The following is a 23,346-nucleotide window of genomic DNA, read 5'->3' on the forward strand; positions in this document are numbered from 1 at the left end:
AGGCGCCACTTTTCGATGGGCCTGCACCCTCGTCCTCCAATGCTTCTGGTGATGTGAGTGCCTGTAGGGGACATTGGAAATGTTGTCAGGTATGGTTTTTCATGTGTGCAGGCATGCAAGAAACATTTGCTATTGTACAGAGTGTCCCTCTACACATTTGGGAAGATGGGCATGGTTGGTCAGGGGATATTGCATGTGGGCACAGAATTGTGGGTATGGTTGCAGACATGTGTGTGACGCGTGGCCTTTGGCCTGTGTGTGGGGAGAGCCGGTTTTCCATGCTGGGGCAGCTGATGTAAGGCATGCATGCTTCTGGTCCTTCATGCCCCCACGTCCTCTTCCCCGGAGGTGCACACCATGTGGGAGGGTGTTTTGTGGCTTTGTCTATGGCACTGCCATGGCTCAATGGGGCGCTGCTGCCAGCCAGAAGTGTTGCACTGTGGTTAAAATGGATTTGTGAACTCTAACCTGGTGGGCGGAGGTTCAGGAGGCCAGTCCAGTTTCTTGGAACAGGGTAACCTTCTGGACAAGCCAAACCAATCAGGATATCATTGGCGGCGGTCAAGACTAGGTCTCAGGAGGGATGAGGGTAATCGAAGGTCCACAATGAGCACATACAGCAAACGACAGCGCAAGTTACTCTCAGTCGGGTGTATATAGCAAAAATACATATACATTTGTTAAAGGCCTTTTAACTCAAACTCAGCAATATTTACAATACTAACACTCTACTAGGAAACATATATACAATAACTATTAGTCTAACATAATATTCAACAAGTAGAGCTCCACAACCTGCAACAGAAAGGAGTCATACAGTGCCAATATACTTTAGGCAGTGCGTCAAAAACTTCAGCCCTAACTAATAGGCAGTCCAGTCCCTACGAAGTGTAGAGCATTGTGCTGAAAAGTACATTTAATGCCGGGGCACTCAATCCTGCAGTTAAGTGCAAAACGAGTCTCTTCAAGTGGCTCTAGTGGCTAAGGAAGGTGGGTGAGGTAATGAAGAATAAAGTTCCACTATTCAAGGAGGGTCTCGACAAGAGGGCAGAGCGATTTCCAGGAATCGGGAATAGGATGGCAGCACAGGCTACCTTAGCAAAGGAGAGTGGCCCTTGGGGGACACTCATGCGTAAAAGTCTATGGTTGCGCCAGGGGCCACCGGTAAGGGTTGCAAATATTTACCGACCCTCGATGCAGTCCAGACGAAACTTTGCCAGTCTAGTCCAGTTCGCTCGCAGGTTCTAATCCCGGAGTTGCACCTCTCCGGCTTTCAGGGGCTGCGTTCTGGGACCTCATTCTGTGGAAGGACAGATGCTGATTTATCTGCTTCTGGTGAAGGGATCAGGCCAGTTCCACTGCAGCCCGGTTTAGGGCACAGGGGGGTACATCAGCAAGGCACCCACGAAGTTTGTCACCACAGCGGGGTGACACAGGAACCACGTAGGCTCAGTTTCAGGCAGACTCTCCTAATACCAGACCTAGGAATGCTAGGTGTCCGAAACTCAGCAGGAGAGTGCCTTTTACCAAGAGCTTACGGTTTACAAGGGCTCAAGTCGAAACTCGAGACGGCGGTGGTTCCAGGGTAAAAGGTCCCGTACAAGCTGGTCAGTTCACTGGGTGGTCCAGGAACACTTCCGAAGGGGCTCGTTTGCAGGTTAAGCAGGAGGTGCCGAGAGTAGTTAGTGCCACTACTCCAACGGGTTGAAGCGCCCTTGCAGGCCTTCTATGATCAATGAGAAACAGGGGCTCAGATTGGACAACAGTGGGGTCAGGGTGCCAAACCTTCCAGCGGGTCACCAGCGGTTCCACAGATCTGCTTCTTTGGTTCAGGATGCTTGGCTCCTTTACTAATTTCGGTGTGAACTCAGAAGATCGACCTGGAATAGGTTGAGTTCCTTGTCTTATCCAGAATCTCCTTTGTGCCAAAACAAAGAGAAACCAATAGATCTGCCCACATTCAACCATCCCAAAGGTGGCCCAATCACAGACCATGGTGGTTCTAGTTATCCCAGCACACCAGACATCCTGGCACCTAGAATGTGTATTGGAACTAGCTCCAGCCCACATCTTGGGTGCACACACAAGGCATGCAGAAGCCTGCAAAAGCTTCCATTTGCGGTGGGCTCTGCATGACCAAATAAGGAATTTCCCGGGTTTGCTCGACCTGGGGAAGGCAAAGGGACAAAATGGCCAAAAGACAGAACAAAGGACCTCGTGGCATGGCCATTTTAGGCACTGGCCAAGTCCTGGGCCAAACGCAGTAAACACGGTTTGGACCATAGAAAAGAGTCAAAAATGCGTTTAAAGTAACTGCTGCCACCAGCTCTGTCCTGGACACACTTGTACATTCACCGAAAATCCTTTGAGGGTGTCTCGGGCAATAAAAATGAAAGAGACCCCAGCGCACTGTACTTGAAGGTACATTGTGCACTGATAAAATGTTGCTAGGAAATTGCAACAAAGGGAAAGACTAAGGGAAGCAAAGTCTCCCAGTACTGGCAGTCTGTTTCCCCATAACAAAATGAGCAAAAGCCCAGCAGAGTACAGCAGAAGGCTGGGCTCCATTGGTAAAGGTCAGGCTAGGATGATCAGACAAAAGCAAAAGGTTGGGGGGGTTCACAACTGGAGGGAAAATTAACCATAAATGAAAATCTTTCCCAATAGCTGTGGTGTTCAGTGATTGGCTAGCTGTGCCCATGTCGGTCTAGGGGAACATGTGCTTCAATGGGGCTTGTCTGCCATTCGAACAGTGGACAGGCCAACTGGGCCCGCAGCATGGTGTTGTGACTGCTGCACTGTGTCGTGGTTACTGATGTACCAATTCCGGTGGCACAGGGTGCACCAGCAGGGATGTGGTTTACATCGCTCTTGGATTGGTCACTTGACACCCCTTCACACTGCTGTAATGCTCAGAGGTGCACTTGGTGCACTGCCCCGTGGCTGCTGTGGAGGGTGGCTGATGTGGCACCCTGTCACTTCACCCTGGTTGGCCTGCCCAGCTGCTGGGTCTGCTGACATGTGTCCCTATAAACTTAAGCATCTTGTGCTAGGCTGACATTTGTGCATGGTATTTTGCTGTGTGTTTGGGGGAGTTGACTTGCCTCCTGGCTGCTGGCACCCACGTCTGCACCTCCGACTCTCTCAATGCCCTCCATATCAAGGACGGTGCTGCACTTTTATTCCCAGGCATTCAGGACCAGTGGATCTGTCCACCTCCTGTTGCCAGGGACTCATGGTGGTGTTGAGACAGGAGTCCCCACAACCCAACCCTGAGGTCGTTCCAGTGCTTTCTACAGTCCTCAGCTTTACGGGGAATGCTGGACACTGCAGTGACCTTCTGGCTGATGGCAACCTAAATGGCAGTCCTGTGCTGGCCTGATGTTTTTCTCTGCCTGCTGCTGTACAGTTTGTCGCAGTGGGCCACAACCTCATCAGTGAGAACCCCCTAACTAAATGTGGGTTTGCTTAGATGATTTCCAGGTACCTTGCCTCGGGTCCTCTCCTGTCCCATCTTTGCTGTCTTTCAGGTCTGGATGGCTGCAGGAAGTGGTTGATTCTAGTTGGATTGAGTTTTTAAAGATGCCCGCCGTCATGCTTCCCGTTCCGGCGATCACACAATTTACGCTGGCGCTTATTGCTTCGGGAACAGTGTGGTAGTGCCATTAGCACCAATATTTCGGCAGTGAGCCTTTTTTTGGTGCAATTTCCACCGGGCGGTATTAGCGTTATTGCCGAAGTGGAGAACGCGTTCATGCCATCTTGTGATGCGCCGCTAATACCGCCGCACAACCTCGTGGTAACACTAATTCCGCTTAGCGGAAATTGCACCAGAATACTGCTGGACTCATAATGAGGCCCTCAGGCACCAGACTTAGTAATGGAAGTGCTCAGGCTTTCAAAAAGCAAATGAAAAAATTAATTAAAATCTTTGGAAATAGCGTCAAATTAAGTTTTTTATATCACTATGGTTAAGAAATAATCACAGAGGCTTTTGGGGTCATTATAAATGTGGTCGTAGAGGTCATACTGAATACTCCCTTGTTTTAGCACTCTGCAAAACTACAAGTTTTGTCACTGAAAATCTTCATTTACGACTTCTTTTATATGGAGAAAATTTCCTCCACACAACTACATGCATATTAACATGGGCAGCAATTTCGCATTTGCCATGGGGTCTTGTGGCACTCCAAAATGGAGCATAACTAAAGGGTTTGCATGACTTAGAACTATGTGGACTCTACAAGTTAACACATGCACAATACAATGGAGCAGATGTAATGTTTTTAGGGCCAACATTGTGTCTTCTCCAGCTCTTCTGCTACTAGCCCCCAAGGCTGTTGCCTAGAACTGGTTTACTGTACAGTGTCCTGCCTCCGCCCCATATCACCAGAATGGTATGTTTGTATCTCTCTCTCTCTCTCTGCACCCTCATACCTATCGGAGACTATCTCCAAATCCTCCTCCACATGTCCCACCAGGACTCAATACACTAACAACTCCTCATTCCACGTATCAATAGAGCCAAAGCCGGTGGCTTAGGCTTCCCATACATTGCTGCCAAATCCTGGAACGCACTACCCACAAATATCAGGGCAGAAAACTCACTCCCTGCATTTCGTTGGAAACTCAAGATTTCACTGCTTGCGCAGTAAAATGTAACTAACCTCGAACCATCACTGTAAATATGTACAATATCACTCTTGCCTGTTACTTATGTATGATCATGTATATGTAACTAATCTATGTCTGTAACTGACGCCACGATGCACTTGGGCTGCTGCGTGCTTTACAAATCTGAATAAAATAAATAAAAAATTAAATAAGGGAGAGCTATCCAGGGGGGCACATCTAGGAGGTGACAAGTCTAGTTCAGGGGTAGCTAAGGAGCTGAGATGGGTATGAAGTAGAGGAGGGGGTGTCAAGAGTGGGAGAAATGGGGTTCAAACGAGTGATCAGTGATTGTAAAGTTGTTGTTTGAAAAGTAGGGTCTTCAGGTCTTTTCAGAACTGTGGGATCGAAAAAAAAAGTTAGTTTTTTAAAAGGCCCAATATCTTCTGTCCCTCAAAGACTCTCCGGACATGTCATAGATGCGGTTATCATTTTTCAACTCCCAGAGGGACCCAAGTTGCAACCTCTACCTCCTGTCTTACTGGTGTGGACTGGCAAGAGCCTCGGACCGGAGGGAACAAGAACAGTGGCTCACTACAATGGAAAGGAATGTTTTAAAAAAAGGGCAAAAGCGTTTTTGTGCTTGCATGCCGTAAGTGCAATGTTTGTGTGTGTGCAGGCATGTGTGCAAAAAGAGTTTGAATGCGTGTTTGAGCATGCATGATTCTATTTGTATATGTGTGTGATTGTGTTCAGGGTGCAGCTCACTTGCACCACGAATGTGAGGGCTGCACCAGGAATGGCATTTACAGTGGCATACTGGCATATATTCTGATAAGCTTCATGAACATGTTTTGAAGTGGTAAAACTGGCTTACATTTGGGGCCAGTAGTGAGAAAATGTGTTTTAATGGGCAGTGCTGATATATATCGTAGACACACGCATAATGAACCTGCGACTTGCAATAGCAATACTTGCATGTATTGCAGACTGGTCAGCATCATGAAAGTATTGTACAGTGGCAATACTGGCATATATTTGTCACAGGCAGCATGGAGAAATGTTTTACAGGGCACTGCTGGAATATGTCATAGACATGGGCACCATAAGAACTTGCATCACAGTTATAATGCTGGCATATGATGTGGCACACTGTTAGCAACCCAGCATCCATCTATTGGATTTTTTTGATAACCAATTGTAAATTGTAATCCTTTTTACCCAGTTTTTTAAATCAGAATTGTGCTGTAGAAAAGCACAATTTCAACCCTGTATTTAAAAGAAAATTATTAGGCGGAACCAGCAACCCACAAATCCCCTGAAATTGGTTCAGACACCCTTGCTATTCTATGTCACTCACACACATTCAGGGGCAATACTTATGTTCCTCCAATGAAAAAATCTACATCCACCATTGACCTGATACCATTTATAATGGAAGTGCCCCATCAGGAACCTCAACCCCAATATTAAATACTCTGATAAATAAATTTTCCTTTTCAGTGTGATGGTTAAAAAACATGCTACATATCACGCTCAAACCATCAGTGATGTCGAAGGAACCACTCATAACCGTGGTTTCTCAATTAACAAAAAACAGAGAAGTGCCAGCATGCAATAGGCAAAATCAGGACATCTAAAATGGGGCAGCTATGCACGCCTTTTCATGTTATATACCTCCTTTTGGGGGCCCCAAAAGCATGAAAAAATGTCCCAAGGTATGCACAATTAAGGTTAAGGGATCAGCTTTGATAGACCTTAGACAAGACGTCCTGTGTTTCTGTGATGATACTCAGCTGGTGATGGAACTGAGTGGTAACTACAAGATAAATGCCCATAACCTTGAGACAGTGTATAACGCTGTAGAGGCATGGATGACATCAAATTGGATGTGTTTGAATGGTGTTGGGTTAGAGAAAACTCCCAGGTAGATTAGGGCTACTAGGAGGTCATTGATCCAGAACTCATGGAAGGCCTAAACCCTTCCCTTTCCCAAAAGGAGCGGAGGCCAAGACAAACAGCAAGTTCAAACTTTGGTTAATTACAGCTAAAATCCCACAGGGATCAGCACACAATGGAAAGTCCAAGAACATCACAGAGAATTCTGGCTTGCAGGCCAGTTTTGTAATGCAACAGCAGCATATTGACATCAATGCTTGGGCCTGTTCCCAGAAAACCTATCACACCCTGGGATTGGGGGTTGAGTAGTAGTCCCCCTATGGCGGTCTCTATAGTTGTTAGTTCATTGGTTCTTCCATGTCAGAGGGCTGGCCTGGCTTGTCCCCAATTATCTAGTTTCTACAATGTTGCAGTATGAGGGTATTCTCATTGGTTAGGGCTACCCACCCCTGGGCCTTGAACAGTGATTGGTGCCCCCATGCCTGGGGCAGAATCTTTTCACAGTTCGAAATGTACCTTTTCAACGTAAAAAGAACAAATATTTGTCTGCATTATACGTGTGTGAACCACCAGTGCCTTATGTGAGTGCTCGCTCTCACCATTCAACATGTGATTCTTCTATAACACTTTGTTGCAAGCCATTTCTGGCTTGTGAGACTGCTGCTGTTCCCAGCTGCCAGTTTTGGCCCACTGTCAGTTCTACTGGACCAGGTTTTCAACAATCGTGCTTCTGAGCTTCTGCAGCTCTGAATTTGTCTGAATTTATGAGGAATTGTTAGTATTTTCTGTGCTGGAGTTTACTGAAATTCTCAGGTGATGGAATGTTATCTGAGACAAGTGTCCTGGGCAGCGAGTCTGGCTCACAAGGTTTATTCCCTTTGTTCGCGCTCAATTCAGCTCCACTCAGACATCTGCTGCCTGCTGTAATTTTCCTTAAACCAAGGCATTGCTTCTTACTCATCTGCATTGCTCCATAAAGTGTCCATAGGTTAGTTACTTACGGCTCTGTCAGGTCCCTCGAGTGCTCCTGCATTTCCATAAGGTTATTGCCTGTAAGCATCTGCAAACTTTTAAACAGGATCCCTTGCATCTTGTGATTTCAGAGTTGCTGCAGTCAAACTAATGACAAAAATAATTAAACAAATAGCGGGGTGTGCATGTATCTGTCCTCTTAACTATAGAACTGAGGCATGTGTTCTTCGTGTATGCGGGTGTATGATTGTGTCCCGATTGTGCTGATGGCATATGTACTTCATGTCTAACGCTGCTATATCATGGTGTCTCGATCGACTTTGAGCATGTCTTCTTGGTGCTTTAGTCGAGGCTGTCAATTGAAGTGTTTAAAAATTGGTGACCTTAATATTGTTCAGGGGGTTTTCATTTATTCTGGTAAGGTTTGTACTGCCCCAGGGATGTAGGGTTGACGGAGTGGGTACCTTTCAGCGTATTTGTCACTCATAGGAGCATTGGGAACTGGTGCAGAATGGTGAGTGCAATCATAATTCTTTCTGTTCTTCTTCCGGGTCATTTGTCTGGGCAAAGGGGAAGCAGGGGTAGATTTCAACCTCCCCTCTTCAGTGGGAACCAAACGCAGTTGCTGATCTTTGGCTCAAGGCATGCACGAGCAAAATTAGACCATGAACACGAAATGTTTCAGATCAAGGACTCCACTGTCAAGGTTCAAGAAAAGGTGAAGAGCTTGGGCATTACTTTGGAAGCGTCACTTAATGCAGAGTCTCATGTCTGCAACTTAAACAAAAGTTGCCAATATTACTTGCGTCTGCCCAGTCACATCAGACCGTTTGTGAATGAACAAAACAGTGCCACTATTGCTAGGACCATTATTCTACCCAGGCTGGGTTATAGAAATACGTTAATGCTTGGAGCAAATAAGGATTGCATCGCAAGATGTTAGATTATCCAGAACAACGCAGAGAACTAGAAGGGAGTATATAACATCAGACAGAAGAGCCCTACATTGGCTACAATCAAGGAATGGATCACATTCAAAGCCATGACCTTGGTCCACCGAAGTATCCACAGGCAATCTCCAGGCTATTTAAAAGATTTGATCCTCCCGATCATAGCGGGCCGATCACTGAGATCAGAATCTAGGGCCCCGATTGTCTGCCCAGCGTTCAAACGCACTAGTGGGCTAGGGAGATCTTTCTCGGGAATGGCAGCCCAGGCATTGAATGGATTAGCCAATACCATCAGATTAGAGGGTAACTATCTGGCTTTCCGGAAGGCCCTGAAGACAGCTTTGTTTAAATAGCTACCACAGCTTTCCCAAGTATCAAGTACTAAAGCATCTAGCCATCCTGTCTCTATTATGTTGTTCTCTTGTGTAAATGTGTGTGCCCTGATGCCTGCGGGCTTCGGCGCAATATAAATGTATAAATAAATAAATAAATAAAGGCACTGGCGGCTCTTCAGCTGCAGAAAAAGCAGCATGTGCAATAACCTGCCCCGGCTCACTCTCTGCAGCTCCTTATCACTCTCGCCTCGAAGTGAATCTAACTCTCGTAGCAGCATGAACATTTTTTATAGTAGCATATGTTGTTGAGGTTCTTTGAGCACAAGCCGCATGAAAATGTTTTACACTGGCAATGCTAACATATTTTATTTGGACTTGAATCCGAATTTTCTTTGGCCACACCTTACTTAAATGGATGGCATAGTTGGCATATATTATTGAGGAACTAACCACACGCGGCAACTCTGAGACCTCTAGCGGATACATTTTATAATAACAACCATAACCAAGTGCAAATAAGACAGATTTATGAACTGATACTGTGCTCATGCTCTTGATTTATGGACTAAATGTGTTTTTGAAATTGTATTAGATGTAACCTTTAAAATCATGTGTGAGGTGCATGTTAGCCCAACCCTTCCCCAACGAACCAAATGTTATGCCCCAAATTTCATCACCCTGCCTTCGTGCCGCACCTTTTCAAATTGTTGAGAGCTGCGAGTGTGTGTGTGTGTACATGCATAAGCACCCACCCTTCTGCTTACACTAGACATAAACACACGCGCTCCTCGCAACAAAATATATTCCAAATATATTCACTGTATGAATTCATGGCCAGATCTTTGGAACCTGTCGAGAATCTATATTTTGTATGTTAATTACTTATTTTGAGAAAAGGGAAGGTGTAAGTAAACATGTGTCCTCATTTAGGCACATTATTGAGCAATGCCCTTACAAAGCTTATGTAGCTAAACGACCCATCCTCGGCACTGAAAAAGAGAAGTTGCTAGTGACTTCCTGAAAATAAGAGCGACAGGAAGCAGTTACTGCCTTGTGGCAGCTGCGTCCTCGCATACCGCCCTGGTTCACAGATACTTTGTTTTGTTCTCTTTGTCGACAGAAAAAGGATTGCCTTTATGACGACGTGGGATCTCTGAGAGCAGCCGAGCACCGAACACTGCCCCAGTGCGCTCGAGGGGATTACTCCAGGTAAGAGAAGCAGTGGCGTCGCTAAGGAAGGGCCTGGGGGTGGGGGGGGGGGTTCTGAAATACTGGGCCCCCTTGTGCCCCCCTCTTCTCTGTTCATGGCGTTATTTGTGACAGTCAGTTAGGCAAATGTCTGCATATCACACGGCAAATTCTCTCTTTTTGTCTCAAAGCTAGCAGTGATCTTTGTATGCATTCTGGCATTGGTAACATGAGCACGAGCCACTTCTCAGGTGTTCCTGCCCGGCTTCTGCACAGCGACCTCCATAGTGTGCAGAGCAGCTTGCAGCCCCTACCATCAGAATGTAGCTAGTCACTGATTTGTTTCACGCCTGCATTCTGATGGGAGGGGAGGTGCAGTTGGGTGTGGGTAGTTGGTGTACACAAAAACCTCTCTGCATTAGTGCTTGTGACTTAACACATTACCTCTCAAAGGTGCTCCCCTCCACACTTTTGTCTGTGGCCCCCCTACGTTTGGCTTTGCCCCCCTTTGTGTCACTCACACTGGACAGGTACAACGCAGACACTGGAAGTGTTCCCCCACACATAGAACAGGCACAGCACGGACAGCAACGGTGCACACCTATCTAGCGCATAGTAAAACCGCAGTGGCTACCCCTTTTGCACAGAGAGTCAGAGACTCTAAGGTTCAGGAAGATTCTATCGCACAGACAGACGCAGCATGGACAGTACAATAGGAATAATAGAAGCATATTTTACAGAAAGAAAATGCACTCTGTGGGCCCTCGCATCATTACAATGGGACAGGCAGCAAGCAGCAGTTCAAGCTTTACACGCGTACATTTGTTTTCCTCTGGCTAGAAACTTACAAATTGCTCAGGGATGTGCAACATGTAACTTCTATAGAGTACCATTATGTGTTGTGAGTATCCAGGCTTGTGCCCACACAGTGTAGCACGGGCGAATTAAGAGGCGAACTTTGCAGCCATCGTCACAGGGCGCGACTCGTCTTTCTCCGCAAGGAATCGCTTGTCCTTCGCCAGCTATTTATCGGACATCCCTCGAGATCTCTGGTGCTCTCGTTTTGTGTCTGCTAATTGTTCATGCTTTTACACCCCTTCTCCTTCGGGTGTAGAAAGTCTCCGCAGCCGAGCTGCAAAGGGCCCATTGGGGATGCGGATAGGATGCATAAACAAGACTGCTAACTCCGCCCACCCGTCACTGCTCAGCAGGGCATCATTAAGAATGTAAGATACAGTCCTTGTTGCCATGTCCGCTCGTGTCTACTCTGCCCATGAATAGTCCTATTCCTGAAGAAGGAACATTCACTGGGCTTCTAGTGGTCTTTTAACCGCCTGAGCATCAGCCTGCAATATGAAAGGGCTCAGTAAATATAAGGTTCATGAACAGGTGTGGGCTGGCCTTTAGGGAGCCATGGATATTTTATTTCCACATGTTCTCACAGGAAAAGGGTTGGGCTTGCTGAAAATGTGTAATATGGGACCCCTTTGAACATTATTTCGAGGGCCTCTTTTGGTTCCCAGTCCACCCCTCTTCGTGAGCCGTATGCATCGGACTTAGCTAATGCACTTCTGCAGTTGACTTGGTGCGTCACAACATATTTTGGGACATTTTCAGCAGCTACTCTGACCAGAAGTGGCTGCACTGATTAGCACAGGCACTACTTGCTCCACACCCTGTGCCCTTCAACTCGTTCTGGTGACCGCCAACCTTTGCTGCCCCGCACAGGCCCTTCTTCGCCAGGTCTGCACCAAACCGAGTTGGTGCGCGCAGTCGGGCATGAACTTGCCTATGGGCATGTGGGGATCTACTAGTTCTCCTAGCTAGATTGTGCCCGTGTGGCAAGAGGTAGGACGACATGTTGAAGGAAAGGGAGTTTCCACACAAGCCGTGATACTCAATTGTATTACCTGCTCACCATGGCGCAGAGTCAGTGCTGTCAGTGGGATACGACATCGAGGGCAGGGGCCCTGGAAAGGAGACACGGCCAAATTTTGCTGGGTGTAGCATAAAGGTGGGGCAGGTGACTGAGGCAAAGGCCACCCGGCCCAAACAAGCAATACATCATGAGGCCCTGCAAACAGGTCCTTTGGGCCATCTAGCATGGTCGTAGGTGGTCCTGTTTGCATCCAGTATGCAAATAAAACTCCCTCTGGTTCAGTTTCCAAGCAAACTGCGGTATGTGAATAAATCCCTTTCTGACTGGGGATAGAAGCAATGCAACCAGTGAGTACATCTCCTTCATTCTGTAAATAAATGTGCCAGGCTGGTGTGCTTAATAGCTCTTAGGTGCTCATTTGCTTCTTTCTGCTCCCCTGCTGTTTGCCTGCCCTGTGATAATCTGTAGCTATTAACCCCCGTCGAGGAAGGGCGAATATGGTGCACATATTCCACAGGGAGGCACCACTCTTCTCAAACTAAAGGCCCTGTCACTTTAAAGGTGCTTTTGCTGGCTAAAGATAAACCTCAAGGCATTAAGTTATCCCTGACATCTTGAGCCGGTCCTGAAATCACACAGAAGAGCACCTGTGAGAAAGGGCAGGAGGACAAATAACACCACTGCTTGGCTCTTTGGATAAAATCAAAGGGCATTTTTGGAACATAAGAACGAACACAAATATTGTATATAGGATATATCAGTGATAGTGATTTAAGCCTGCAACCCTACAGTGCACACTGGCCTTTCTACTTATTTCATTTATGATCTCACCTTACCAGTGAAGTGACAGCAAACTACAAGTCATGTGTAAACATTTAGAGACCGCTAGCTTTTGGGCGACAAGTCCTGGTTGTCCTGGTTTAGCAGAAAAATAGCATCCATGCACATATTTTATTCACAGCAATCCCCACTGCGTACGCAGTGTCCCAACTGCAAAACTAAATTCACAGTGTGCTGTGTGGGACCGAGGGAGTCCTAGCTCAAAGACGGGTTTCTGGAGACCTCTGGGGCTTTGCCCAGGCTAGCCCCAGCCCACCTAAAGCTCTGCACAGAGTACTATGCAGAACCGTGTGGGAAATCATTGTCAAACTTTGATGTATGTTATATTATTAAACTTGAATACTCTGCTAATCACCACCATAGTGCTCTTATGCCAACTGGGCCTTATATGCACCACGTCTCTGTGTACAGGTGTGTAGGTATTTCTAGCCAGTTGCGCTTCCAGCTATGTGATATAGTACTTAAAAGTTTAGGGAAAAATGGAATGCACTAGTTGGCATTGGGTATCCTTTAAACCCCATTCCACTGGACACAGAGTACCAGTGCTGCTTTTAGTAAGTGCTTACATATACAGTTATTTATTTACTGATCCATTCACAACTGGGTAGTTTGCATTTAATAACACAGCAACCTCAGACACGCACCCCTTAGTTTCCAATCAGACGTAACAGTTCTTGCAATTTTCGACAATTTCCACTTCCTGAGATTCTTCACATTACAAAATTCATCATTCATTGTGAAAGGTTGATCTCAGGGACGTAATTTCACCAAAATGCCAGGGGTAGCGGAAGTGACATCACACAACCCTTGACCTCTGATGACATCACAGGAAGTGATGTAATTTGACCCCACCCGAAGTGATATCACGGGAAGTGATGGAACACGACCTTTCACAACAGGAAGTGGCATCACATGGCATTGTTCGTAAGTACACTACGGAAAATATGATTACGATATCACTATAATGTGATATGCATTTCATACAAGAACGGATCGCCATATGCATTGTTAAGATCAGTGTGTATAGGCCCATATTACCAAATTACTGTGAATGCAAGCAGGCGTCCATGGCCAAATGATAATGATGTGTTATTATATAGTACTTACGCTTTAACGCTTTATATAGAACAAATATATATACAATATCACCTAACCTGTGTTAGTACTCATTTATCGACCTCAGAAGGATGAAAGGTTGAGTTGAGGTGTTAAAGAACAGACACAATTATTGTATAGAATTAAAGAAGGAAACATTATTTGGTATTCCTATTCTTTCTTATTCAGGGTCACTGCTGATAGTTTTAGACTTGTGGAACCCCTGGTTTTCCTTTTTTTTTTTTTTTTAAGAGTCCTGAGCAAGAAAGCCAGCCACTCCAGGAGCAAAGATGCACATGGCGCTGGCCACAGGCCAGGACATTGCATTAAAAAAAGTATTTATTTTTAGGGGTAGCAAGGGAGACCACAGGGGTAGCGTGCAAGACCTCAGGGGTCGCACTTACGACCCCTGTCGAACTCTAAATGATGTCCCTGGTTTTTCTCCTTTCAATGCACAATACCATACTAGAGATCCCATCTCGTTTAGCATTTATATGGAGTTGGTGGTCTCTCAGCGATCCTGTCTGGTGCGGCAAGCCTTCTGATATGTCCATTCTCAACACGTGTCTGAGCCTGGATTGGTTCTTATCCCTTTCCCTTCAATCTCAACTCCTGGAGTCCTTATCGGTCATGTCCCGTCCCCTCTCTCGGAGTCAGCAAATCCTAAAGGCCAACAGGAGCCCACAAAATCCTAGTAGCGCTCCATCATCAGGGCTTTGAATCTGGGACAGTCTGAGCCATGCCAGTTGGTGTGCTACACTTAACACATGTAGGTGCACTGATTCTCTTAGACCTCTATGCATACAGTGGATTACCCTGTGCTGCTGCACCCCTTCTCCCGAGCTGGCCTCTCTGGGTAGATTGTCTTCTGGTTTTCTTCCTTCCTGACAGATGGGACACAGATTCTGGCTCTTTCCTCTATTCTTTCACAACCCCATACACTTGCCTGTGGTGTCCCGCAGGGCTCCGCTTTGTCTCCTGCTCTATTGAACATTTAAATCCAGCCTCTTTTGCTGCTCATCTGTTCCCGCAGCCTCAGTTGCTACTCCTTTGCTGATGACACCTAAATCATTGTCTGGCTTGACTTGGTGCAGCCGGACACAGCGTCTCAGCTTAGGGGTTGCTTGGCAGCAGTGGGTGGCTGGATGGGTAGCAATTGGCTTAAGTTGAAGGGAGACAAGATGGAGGTGTTGGTGGTGGGTACGCCTTCTGGGCCTCGGTCTGGGTCTCCTTCCCCCTCTTTCTGGTCATCTGCTTGTTGGCCTGCAGAACTGGGCCCTACCACTCACCTATTGCTCAAGTGAAGAATCTTGGATTCATGTTAGCCAATTCTCTGTCCGCCTAAGCCCAGGTTAGTTCCATCTGCAAAGTGGGCTTCCATCAACTAAGGGTCCTGCAAAAGATTCTCCCTTTCCTTCCGGCTCATCTACGTGCCCTAGTAGTCTCCTTGCTTATTTTGAGCCGCTTAGACTACTCTAATTCCCTCTTTTTGGCTCAACCCCTAGCCTACAGCTGTTGCTAAATCTTGTGGCCCAGGTTCCTACTGCAACTCCTTATAGCGCACATATTTCTCTGGTCACTTCAACGGTTGCAGGTTCAAAAGCAGATTACTTTTAAAAATCTCTGTGTATAGTTCAACAGGCATACTACGAGCTGGGAGGGGAGTACTTATGAGAGAAGTTTCTGCTGTACGTACCTAGCTGCTCCGTCCGCTAGTCTGATGCTCGCCTTCTTTTTGTTCCCCGATGCCATCTTTCCCAGGTGGGTGGCCGCTCATTCTCTATTGTAGCAGCCAAATTATGGAACGCTCTCCCCTTTGCTCTTCGAGTTATGGATGACCACTTCACATTCGGTCGCCTACTTAAAACGCATCTGTTCTAGGCAGCCCCTAATCTGGTCATTCTTCAGTGCCATGATGCCCCTGGCGACCATGCACTTTATAAAATTATATAACATAACAAAACACACAAGTGGGGGCCCACTGCCCTATGCAGGGTGAGATCCCCTACTGGGAACGCCACAAATGAACCATATCCTAAGGTTGTGCTTTACCACACTCTCACCTGGTCTACGACAGCCGACATCCACAGGTGACACTTTCTTCTGTCTTCTTTCTCCGGTCAGCACCACCTCAATATGTGTGTTCCTTGTATCCTTGACTTTCTCCATGACAGCATTAACTCTCCCCTTGTAGCAACTTCCCTACCTGTCACCTACATCTTCAACCACACTGCACTCAACCTCACACATTAATCCTCACTCATAAAAAGCCCAGAGCACCATACACAGCGACACACCTGCTCCATGATCCATTTGGGGATAGATGTCACTGCCAAAGACCATCTCCATCGCTAACCATTATTCCGAGTCTAGGCTGAACCATAAACCAGTAACTCAATCTAAGGTGACTAAGCTATTGATTTACACATATCTACATGACAAAGCCAACAGCAGTGCATGTTTTCCACCACACAGAGAACATGTACAGCTTGTGTATCCCCACCACAAGCGTCCCTCACTCAGAATGGATAAGGCACAGGCAGTTCAATTGCAATCTTCCATCACTTGGAACAGATAAGTGACAACAGCACCAGTGCTGGCGTCCTTCTCACTAGTAGCAAGGCTCCAAACTTCTTTCACCTACAGAGCAGGTACAGCGTGAACAGCAGTAGTACAAGGGCCCCTCACACTGAGACTAGGTCAAGCGCTGGCAGCAACACTTCATGAGTTACTCAAGCACAAGAGATTCGGCGCCAGCCGTAACAGTACAAGCTCACCCTTCACATAGTGCAGGTACAGTACAGACTGGGGAGGATGGCAACGGAGGCACGCAAATATTGCCCTGCAAATGAGCATGTTCACCATTACAGTTTAGGACCCATCTGCTAGGGCAAATCTCCAAGATTTGTTTAAATTTAAAAGCCCAGGTAAATGGATTCCATGAAACTCGGATCTGCTGAAGAGTTTTACTTTCAGACAGCGTGCTGTGTTTCACAAAATTGGGGCTGGCAGGGTTTTACCCAGAAGGGCCTGCTGGGCATTGGGTGCATTATTGAATTTACTAAAATCCACATTTAAGATTATTCACAACCTATATGCCATGGTTGTTGATTTCTCCCCTGCACCTAAAAATACATTACCTCTTTATCTTGAACACTATTTCAACTAAGCAAGGAGTGTCAATAAGGGTTGGCAGGGTTTTACCCAGAAGGGTCTGCTGGGCATTGGGTGCATTACTGAATTTACTAAAATCCACATTTACGATGCCCCTGTCCATCGGCCGCGGGGCATGAGCAATTGGTGTAACAGCAGAATGTAGCTGCAATGTGGCTTCACTTAAAGTGCTATGTCGATTTTTTTCGAAAAAGTGTTAACTCAATTTTGGTTGTCAAATCTATTACAAAAGTGGTAGAGGACTACAATGTAGAGGGAACATTCCGGACTACCTCATGAAGGTGTCCACCAAAGGATTTGTAGCATATATAGAACACATGTTTTTCTAATGTTCGCATTAAATTATTTTTGGGCAATAGCAAAGGGAATACCTTTGAAATTGAGCAAGCGGAGTCTGTTCGCAGATGGTCATAACTATATAAACCATGTCTTGTTTGGCATGGTGGCTCTTGTGCTTATACAATGAAACGGACAAAGGCTTTTTAATGTAGTTTCGCTGTCAGCTTGGTTTCAGTGCCACTTCACTGCCAGGTCCATTTTGTGTTTCCCCTGTCTAGGCCTGAGTTTCGGCCAAAACAAATAATTTGGGTGCAGACTAGAAGTCCCTTTTGTCCTCCCTGGGAATGGTTTATCACCTTCCACAAGAGGCAGGAAATAGCCCAGTGGGTGGGATTGGCAAAAGTGCTTCAAAGGAGAGCCCGCTCAGGGCAAAGGGAGTTAACACCATGCTAGGAATGACTCGAGCACTTTTGTATGTAGGCAGGCAGAGGAAGGGGCCAGAGCTAGAATGGCTCAGGAGAGAAATTACCATAAGGAAAGGAGTCTATCATTTTAATTTATCTCAGGCCACCACATTTACTGTGCCCCTGCACCACTTCCCGCAGACCCGGTTCTCTGGGCATGACATCACCAGGCGGGAGATTCTGCACACAGCAGCTATGATCTGAGTCCCTACAAAAGGCTAGTAGGGAACCAATCAACTGTGGCAAATTGCCTATTTAATGGGGTCAACACACCCCTTTAGAGGGTTCATCTTTGAACTTAAAGACAAGAATTCACCAGCGACACTGTTGGGGATACAGTCTATTCTAAAGTCCTCTGCCGTAGAGGTGAAGGCAAAAGGTTCCAAGGAAAAGAAAACCTCTTCCCCCTCCCTGCGGAACTTTCACTGGGTATTTAATGCAGGGAACTGCATGGAATTGCAGCATCTATGCTGTGGTCAGGAAACGGATATTGAAATGAGGCATCCTGAATTTTAGATATCCTGAAATGCTTCAAAGCTCTTTAGCTCAATACTAAACATTGGAAACTGCACAGAGTTGCGGCGTCTATGCTGTAGATTTCCTCCATTCAGTACTCAGTAAAAGTTCTGCAGTGAACGAGGCATCTAAATTCAGGATGCAAATGCTGCCAATAAAAAAAAAACATCTGAACGGGATCTGTCTAGTATATCTGAGAATCCGACTGCCACCAGACTCAGGAGCCCCTGATGGGGAAAAATGACTCAAAACCCACCAACCCTGAGCCCTGGTGTAAGTATTCAATGTACTAGATTCAGAGAACATGTCTCAGGAACTCGGAAACAACCTGGTGTGTAAGGAGCTTCTTCCAGGGTCAAGTTACAGTATACGGTGCCCGGCACTTGCAACCCAAACCAGAATGACCCAGACAACCCATAAGAGAATATTCAGCCTTCCCAGGAGGGCTGACGCATGAGCCAGGTGTAGAAGTAACAATGGTGAAGTCATAGCAACCACACTAAGCATGGAGGGAAAAACGGAGGAGCAAGCCAGCAAAAACGGATCATCCTACCATGGGGGAAACAATTGAGGCAGCCCAAGACGAGCTAGACGATGTGCAGATGCAGGCTAGTGGTGTCCCACAACGCTTCGAAGTGACAGAGGCTTCCTTCCTCTAGGCTTTTTGACCAAGAAGGTAAATTGGGAAGACATCAATAAAACAGCCCAGAAAGCGCCCTAGCATGGGGCATCCAATGCAGCCAGTGAGGAGGACAAGAAAGATGACGAGGAGAAGTTCAAGAAGGACGTCCAGCATCCCAAAAGGTAAAACCAGAGCAAAAGACAAAGGGCCCAGGGCTCAGCCACTATGGACACACCTAGCCCTAACATTCAGCAGTCCAGTTTTTTGGCAAACCCTCCAGTGATTCAGGTCAGAATCCAGCGGAATTGAAGAATGCACAGGGACATACACATTAACTAATGGGCTGGCCTAACCAGCCCTTCAATCACACAAAATGAAGACACAAAAGAGGCTTTGGCGGCCAACCAATCCCTAAAAAAACACCAAACACTCCGGTCCACCCCAACAGTATTTGTGTTGGCCTATTTAGGGTAAGGGACCAGTCCGGAGGTGCAGCTATGACTGTCTAACAAGTGGGGTCTGAAGCTAATGTATCTGGGCCCACCGCAGCGACATTAACATCTGTAAATGCCCACACAGTGCTGCTCAGTTCGCATTTACAGATTTTGGGTGGGCCATGCCCACTCAGGCCCCACCCTGTCTATGCCTCTGGACCAGTCTGGACATGGATTGAGCCCATGTGTGCACAACAGCCATTTCAGGTCTTCCCCATGGTTCTCACGACTAAAGGGATGGCAAATAACAAAATGGCAGAGAGTAGGACTTGGAAAAATGCATTAGTACCCCAATGGCTACCATAAAGGTGTATTGTACCACTAATGCAGTTAATCCCAGCTGCACTGCTGGTGATGCCAAAACATCTACCACCAGGCTACTCCAAGCCACAACTGTAGGGTGATAAAATCGCCCAAGGCCGTAATTGGGTGCATTAAAACAACTCTATCCTAATAGCCGTATGTGCAACCATAGGACAATATAGGAAAAAGGGTTGCAGTTGGAGGGGTACTTCAGTAGAAGTTCAAGTGTCAACAAAACTACAGACAAGATTCTAAAAAACCAAGGGACAGAAGGAAAATGTTTAGGGATCCATAAAGTGGGATAGCTACACCCCCCCAAAACGGAATTCTGCCCTACTAATGTGACATTGGATCCGAGGAATTAAGCACATCCCTATTGTGGCTAGGACGAAGGGTGGCAGAGCATTCATTCCGTGCTTGGTACGTAATAGGCTGTGGAAAGTATTCCAATAGGTCGCAGAGGGGATATGAGTCTGCATGAGGCCGTTTTAGTGTTTAGACATCAGACTACGATGGCAGATGTGGCCTATTTGCTAGTATCTAAATATATCATGGACGTATTGTTACCTGCACTGTCTTCCTATCACATGACTGATACAGTGTATATAAGTGGCTGTTTACAGGCTGAATGTACACCACAACACTGTGGCTGCTGCCGGTTTCTTTGCCAGTTAGATCCTCATCTCTTTGTCTTTGGAAATCCTGCCAGGTTCCATTACTGTCCTGGTTTGTTAGCATTTGAATTTTTCCCCAAGATTAAGCTATTTCCAGTTGGCATCCTATTTCTCTCTGGTAAGATGCACAAAGGAATGAAATTAGAGAACCAAACATACCAAAGGTGAAACCGCCGTGAAAAGAAAGAGATTTGTAATGGTCATCAAATGAAAAGCGAAATCTCTGAATTTCCTTTCCCATAAGATTTCGCGCACCACACTTTACAGTAGTTTTGCTTATCAAGGTCTCATAACATGGATCATTGTGAAGCTAAAAGTCTTCTTAAATCCATAAAGCCTATGCATATTAGTTAATCCTAAAATCCTAAAATAACTAAGAATGGTTCTGTTTGGATCACAGTTTGGACCATGATCAAAATATACCTAAATAGCTGAGTCAAAAACAATGCATTATTAAGCAGGTCACAAACCTATTCAGGAGATCTTCCCCAGTTATCCCACAGTGGGAAAATCTTGCACCACTGCCATAACATTCATCCAATTTTGCAAGAGTAAAATAAACTCACCACATTAGAAAGCATTGTTACCTTAGGTATTTTGTTGATGACATTAAGAACTTAGCTGCTTCCTTCATGGGTTAATACAAATCTTCCAGAGCAATATGAAGGCCACCCACATTCTGTTTCTTTAAAGAGAGGCTAGGAATCTCATAAGCTATGCCTTAAAAAGCAGCAAATATAATGTTGAGATGCCACCCCGTGTGTATACCATTTCCTGGATCACATGTAAGACAGGGCATGCAGCCCCAGTGACTAGGGATGTTCCAAATTAGGCAAAGTAAGATGTCAGCTAAAAGTAAGATAATAATCGATCCAGAGTATGAATCTGACTCTCTAACTCTAATGTGACCAAGAATATACCTTAATTGCCAAAAGGTATACCAAGAGAGCTCTGGGGCTGTTTAGAAGAAGACTCAGTAAATGGGCTCAGTACGTTTTATCTTAGGACGCTTATAGTTTCTAGAAATATGACTGCAGACCTGGCAAAAGTACCTTAATATAATTAAGCATATTAAAAATAAAATGTACAGGAGCCAAACTGGTACAGTATACTGAAACTTGTAAGAGCTTACTTTAAGTGTGTTTCTTGCTCTTTGAAGTTATTGATATCCTTTGTTGTTTTTATAAACAAGGAAGTGCCAGATAATGCAAACTCCCCTACAGCAAGGGTAGACTCAGCCCACTGCACTGTGCTCTTCATGAGCGGATCCTCCAATGTGAAGTGTGAGTGATCTTCAAACAAAGGGATCATCTCTTTTGGACTCTCCAGTTCTGGAGGAAGAATTTTCTTGGCAATGGCAATGCTCGCTGTGTTGTGTGGAATCTCTGAAGCTCCGAACTTGGTGCCTTCAAGGCTGTACCAAATCCACATATTTCTGAGGATAACCTTGTTGTCCTCCAAGCACCTATCCCACCTTCCACCATAAAAAAGTATACATATTGCATACACAGGTTGTTTTTAGACCATCTGTGCTTCTCCAGCATTGGATCTTCCATAGAGGAGTAGGAGGGAGGGTCGCATGTGAATCCATGAAAGATACCATGAAAGATACCAATGCCGGAGAACAGGAGTTACAGGGAAGTAACTTGTTCCTTCTCCAGCATTGAATTGTTCATGGATTCACATGCTAATTATATGATTATACAGCAGTACATACAGAAAACAATGGGAGGTAGTATAGTTCTACAGAAGCAATTAAACTCACCTCTATAACACTCACCCCATGCATATAAGTTGTGGAGCACTGCCTGGGCAACAAGGGACTCCTCCCTGGAATACCTGTCAATGCAGTAGAATCTTGTGAAGGTGTGAACAGACTGCCACATAGTAGCCCTGCAGATGTTAGGCAGGGAACACTAGACAGGAAAGAATTGATAAAAGCTACGGCTCTGATGGAATATGCCCTTGGTCTTCCTGGCAGGGTTCTTCAGTTAGTGGCAATGCAAGATACATCCGGAGAATCACCTGGAAATGGAAGACTTAGCGAGGGCATTGCCTTTTCCCACAGGACGGAACGAAACAAGCAGTTGAGATGTTTTTCGGAACTCCTCTCTGCGTCTGATATAAAACTTTAAAGCGTGTGCGGCATCCAGTGAGTGCAAGGCCCTCTCCACTGGTGAAGTGGGAGCACCAAAGAAAGCCGGCAGAAGCAAAGTTTAGTTAAGGTGGTGGAATGCTGAGGGAACTTTCGGCATGAAGGAAGGATTAGCGCAGAGCGATATCTTGGATTGGTGAAAAGCCAGGTACGTCAGTTTACAGGTGAAGGTTTGCAGTTCTCCTACACGCCAGGCAGACTTAATGGCCACCAAGAAGGTGGTCTTCCATGATAGAAACTTCAACGGAGCCCGGTGAAGAGGTTCAAATGGAGGGCCCATTAACTTGGAAAGGACAAGATTGAGCTCCCAAGCAAAAGCCCAGAAGAGTCCCTTAAGGAATTCCTTAACAAGCCTGTGGCACTATAGAAAAGGTTGACCAGTAGCGCGTTTTTAGTGAGAGAAATGGCTGCTAAAAAGTACCTCAATAGATGCGTTTGCCAGTCCCACTTTTGCCAGGCACAGGTGGTATGGCAAGACTTGCGCAGCCATGATCTGAAAAGAGTTAAGCTTTTGTGATTGACACCATATGGTAAAACTTTTCCATTTGTGCTTGTAGCACGACAATGTAGAGGGTACCCTAGCTTTTACAAGAATGCTTTGCATTCTAGAGACAAAACAAAGTGTCCAAATTCTAGGGCTGCAGAAGCCAAGCCCTCAGCATTAGGGAAGCTGGATCGTGATGCAGTGCTGATCCTCCATCGTTGGAGAGGAGGTCTGACAGAGGGGGCAGCTTGATGCAAGGAGGGACCGGCAGATGAAGTAGGTCAGAGTACCACATTTGGTCTGGCCATGCCGGGGTGATTAAGATCATCTTGCAGCTGCTCGGTTTGAGTGTGTATAGCACTGAAATTAGAGGGAATGCACAGAGGAACCGACGTTCCCATGGATTTGAGGA

The 23,346-nt window shown here is 46.0% G+C and overlaps 1 protein-coding gene across 2 annotated transcripts in view; it reads left to right on the forward strand.

Moving 5' to 3' along the window:
* The window catches only part of PTPN18 (protein tyrosine phosphatase non-receptor type 18), a 674,845-nt gene that overhangs the window by 520,133 nt on the left and 131,366 nt on the right, over nucleotides 1–23,346 (forward strand). For both annotated transcript variants that reach the window (XM_069647567.1, XM_069647566.1), the window contains exon 12: nucleotides 9,888–9,976. In XM_069647567.1, the coding sequence (XP_069503668.1) occupies nucleotides 9,888–9,976 (89 nt within the window). The remainder of the gene's footprint in view (nucleotides 1–9,887; nucleotides 9,977–23,346) is intronic.

Source organism: Ambystoma mexicanum, chromosome 2q (genome assembly GCF_040938575.1).
Source record: "Ambystoma mexicanum isolate Mex_15411 chromosome 2q, UKY_AmexF1_1, whole genome shotgun sequence".
NCBI classification, from domain to species: Eukaryota; Metazoa; Chordata; class Amphibia; order Caudata; family Ambystomatidae; genus Ambystoma; species Ambystoma mexicanum.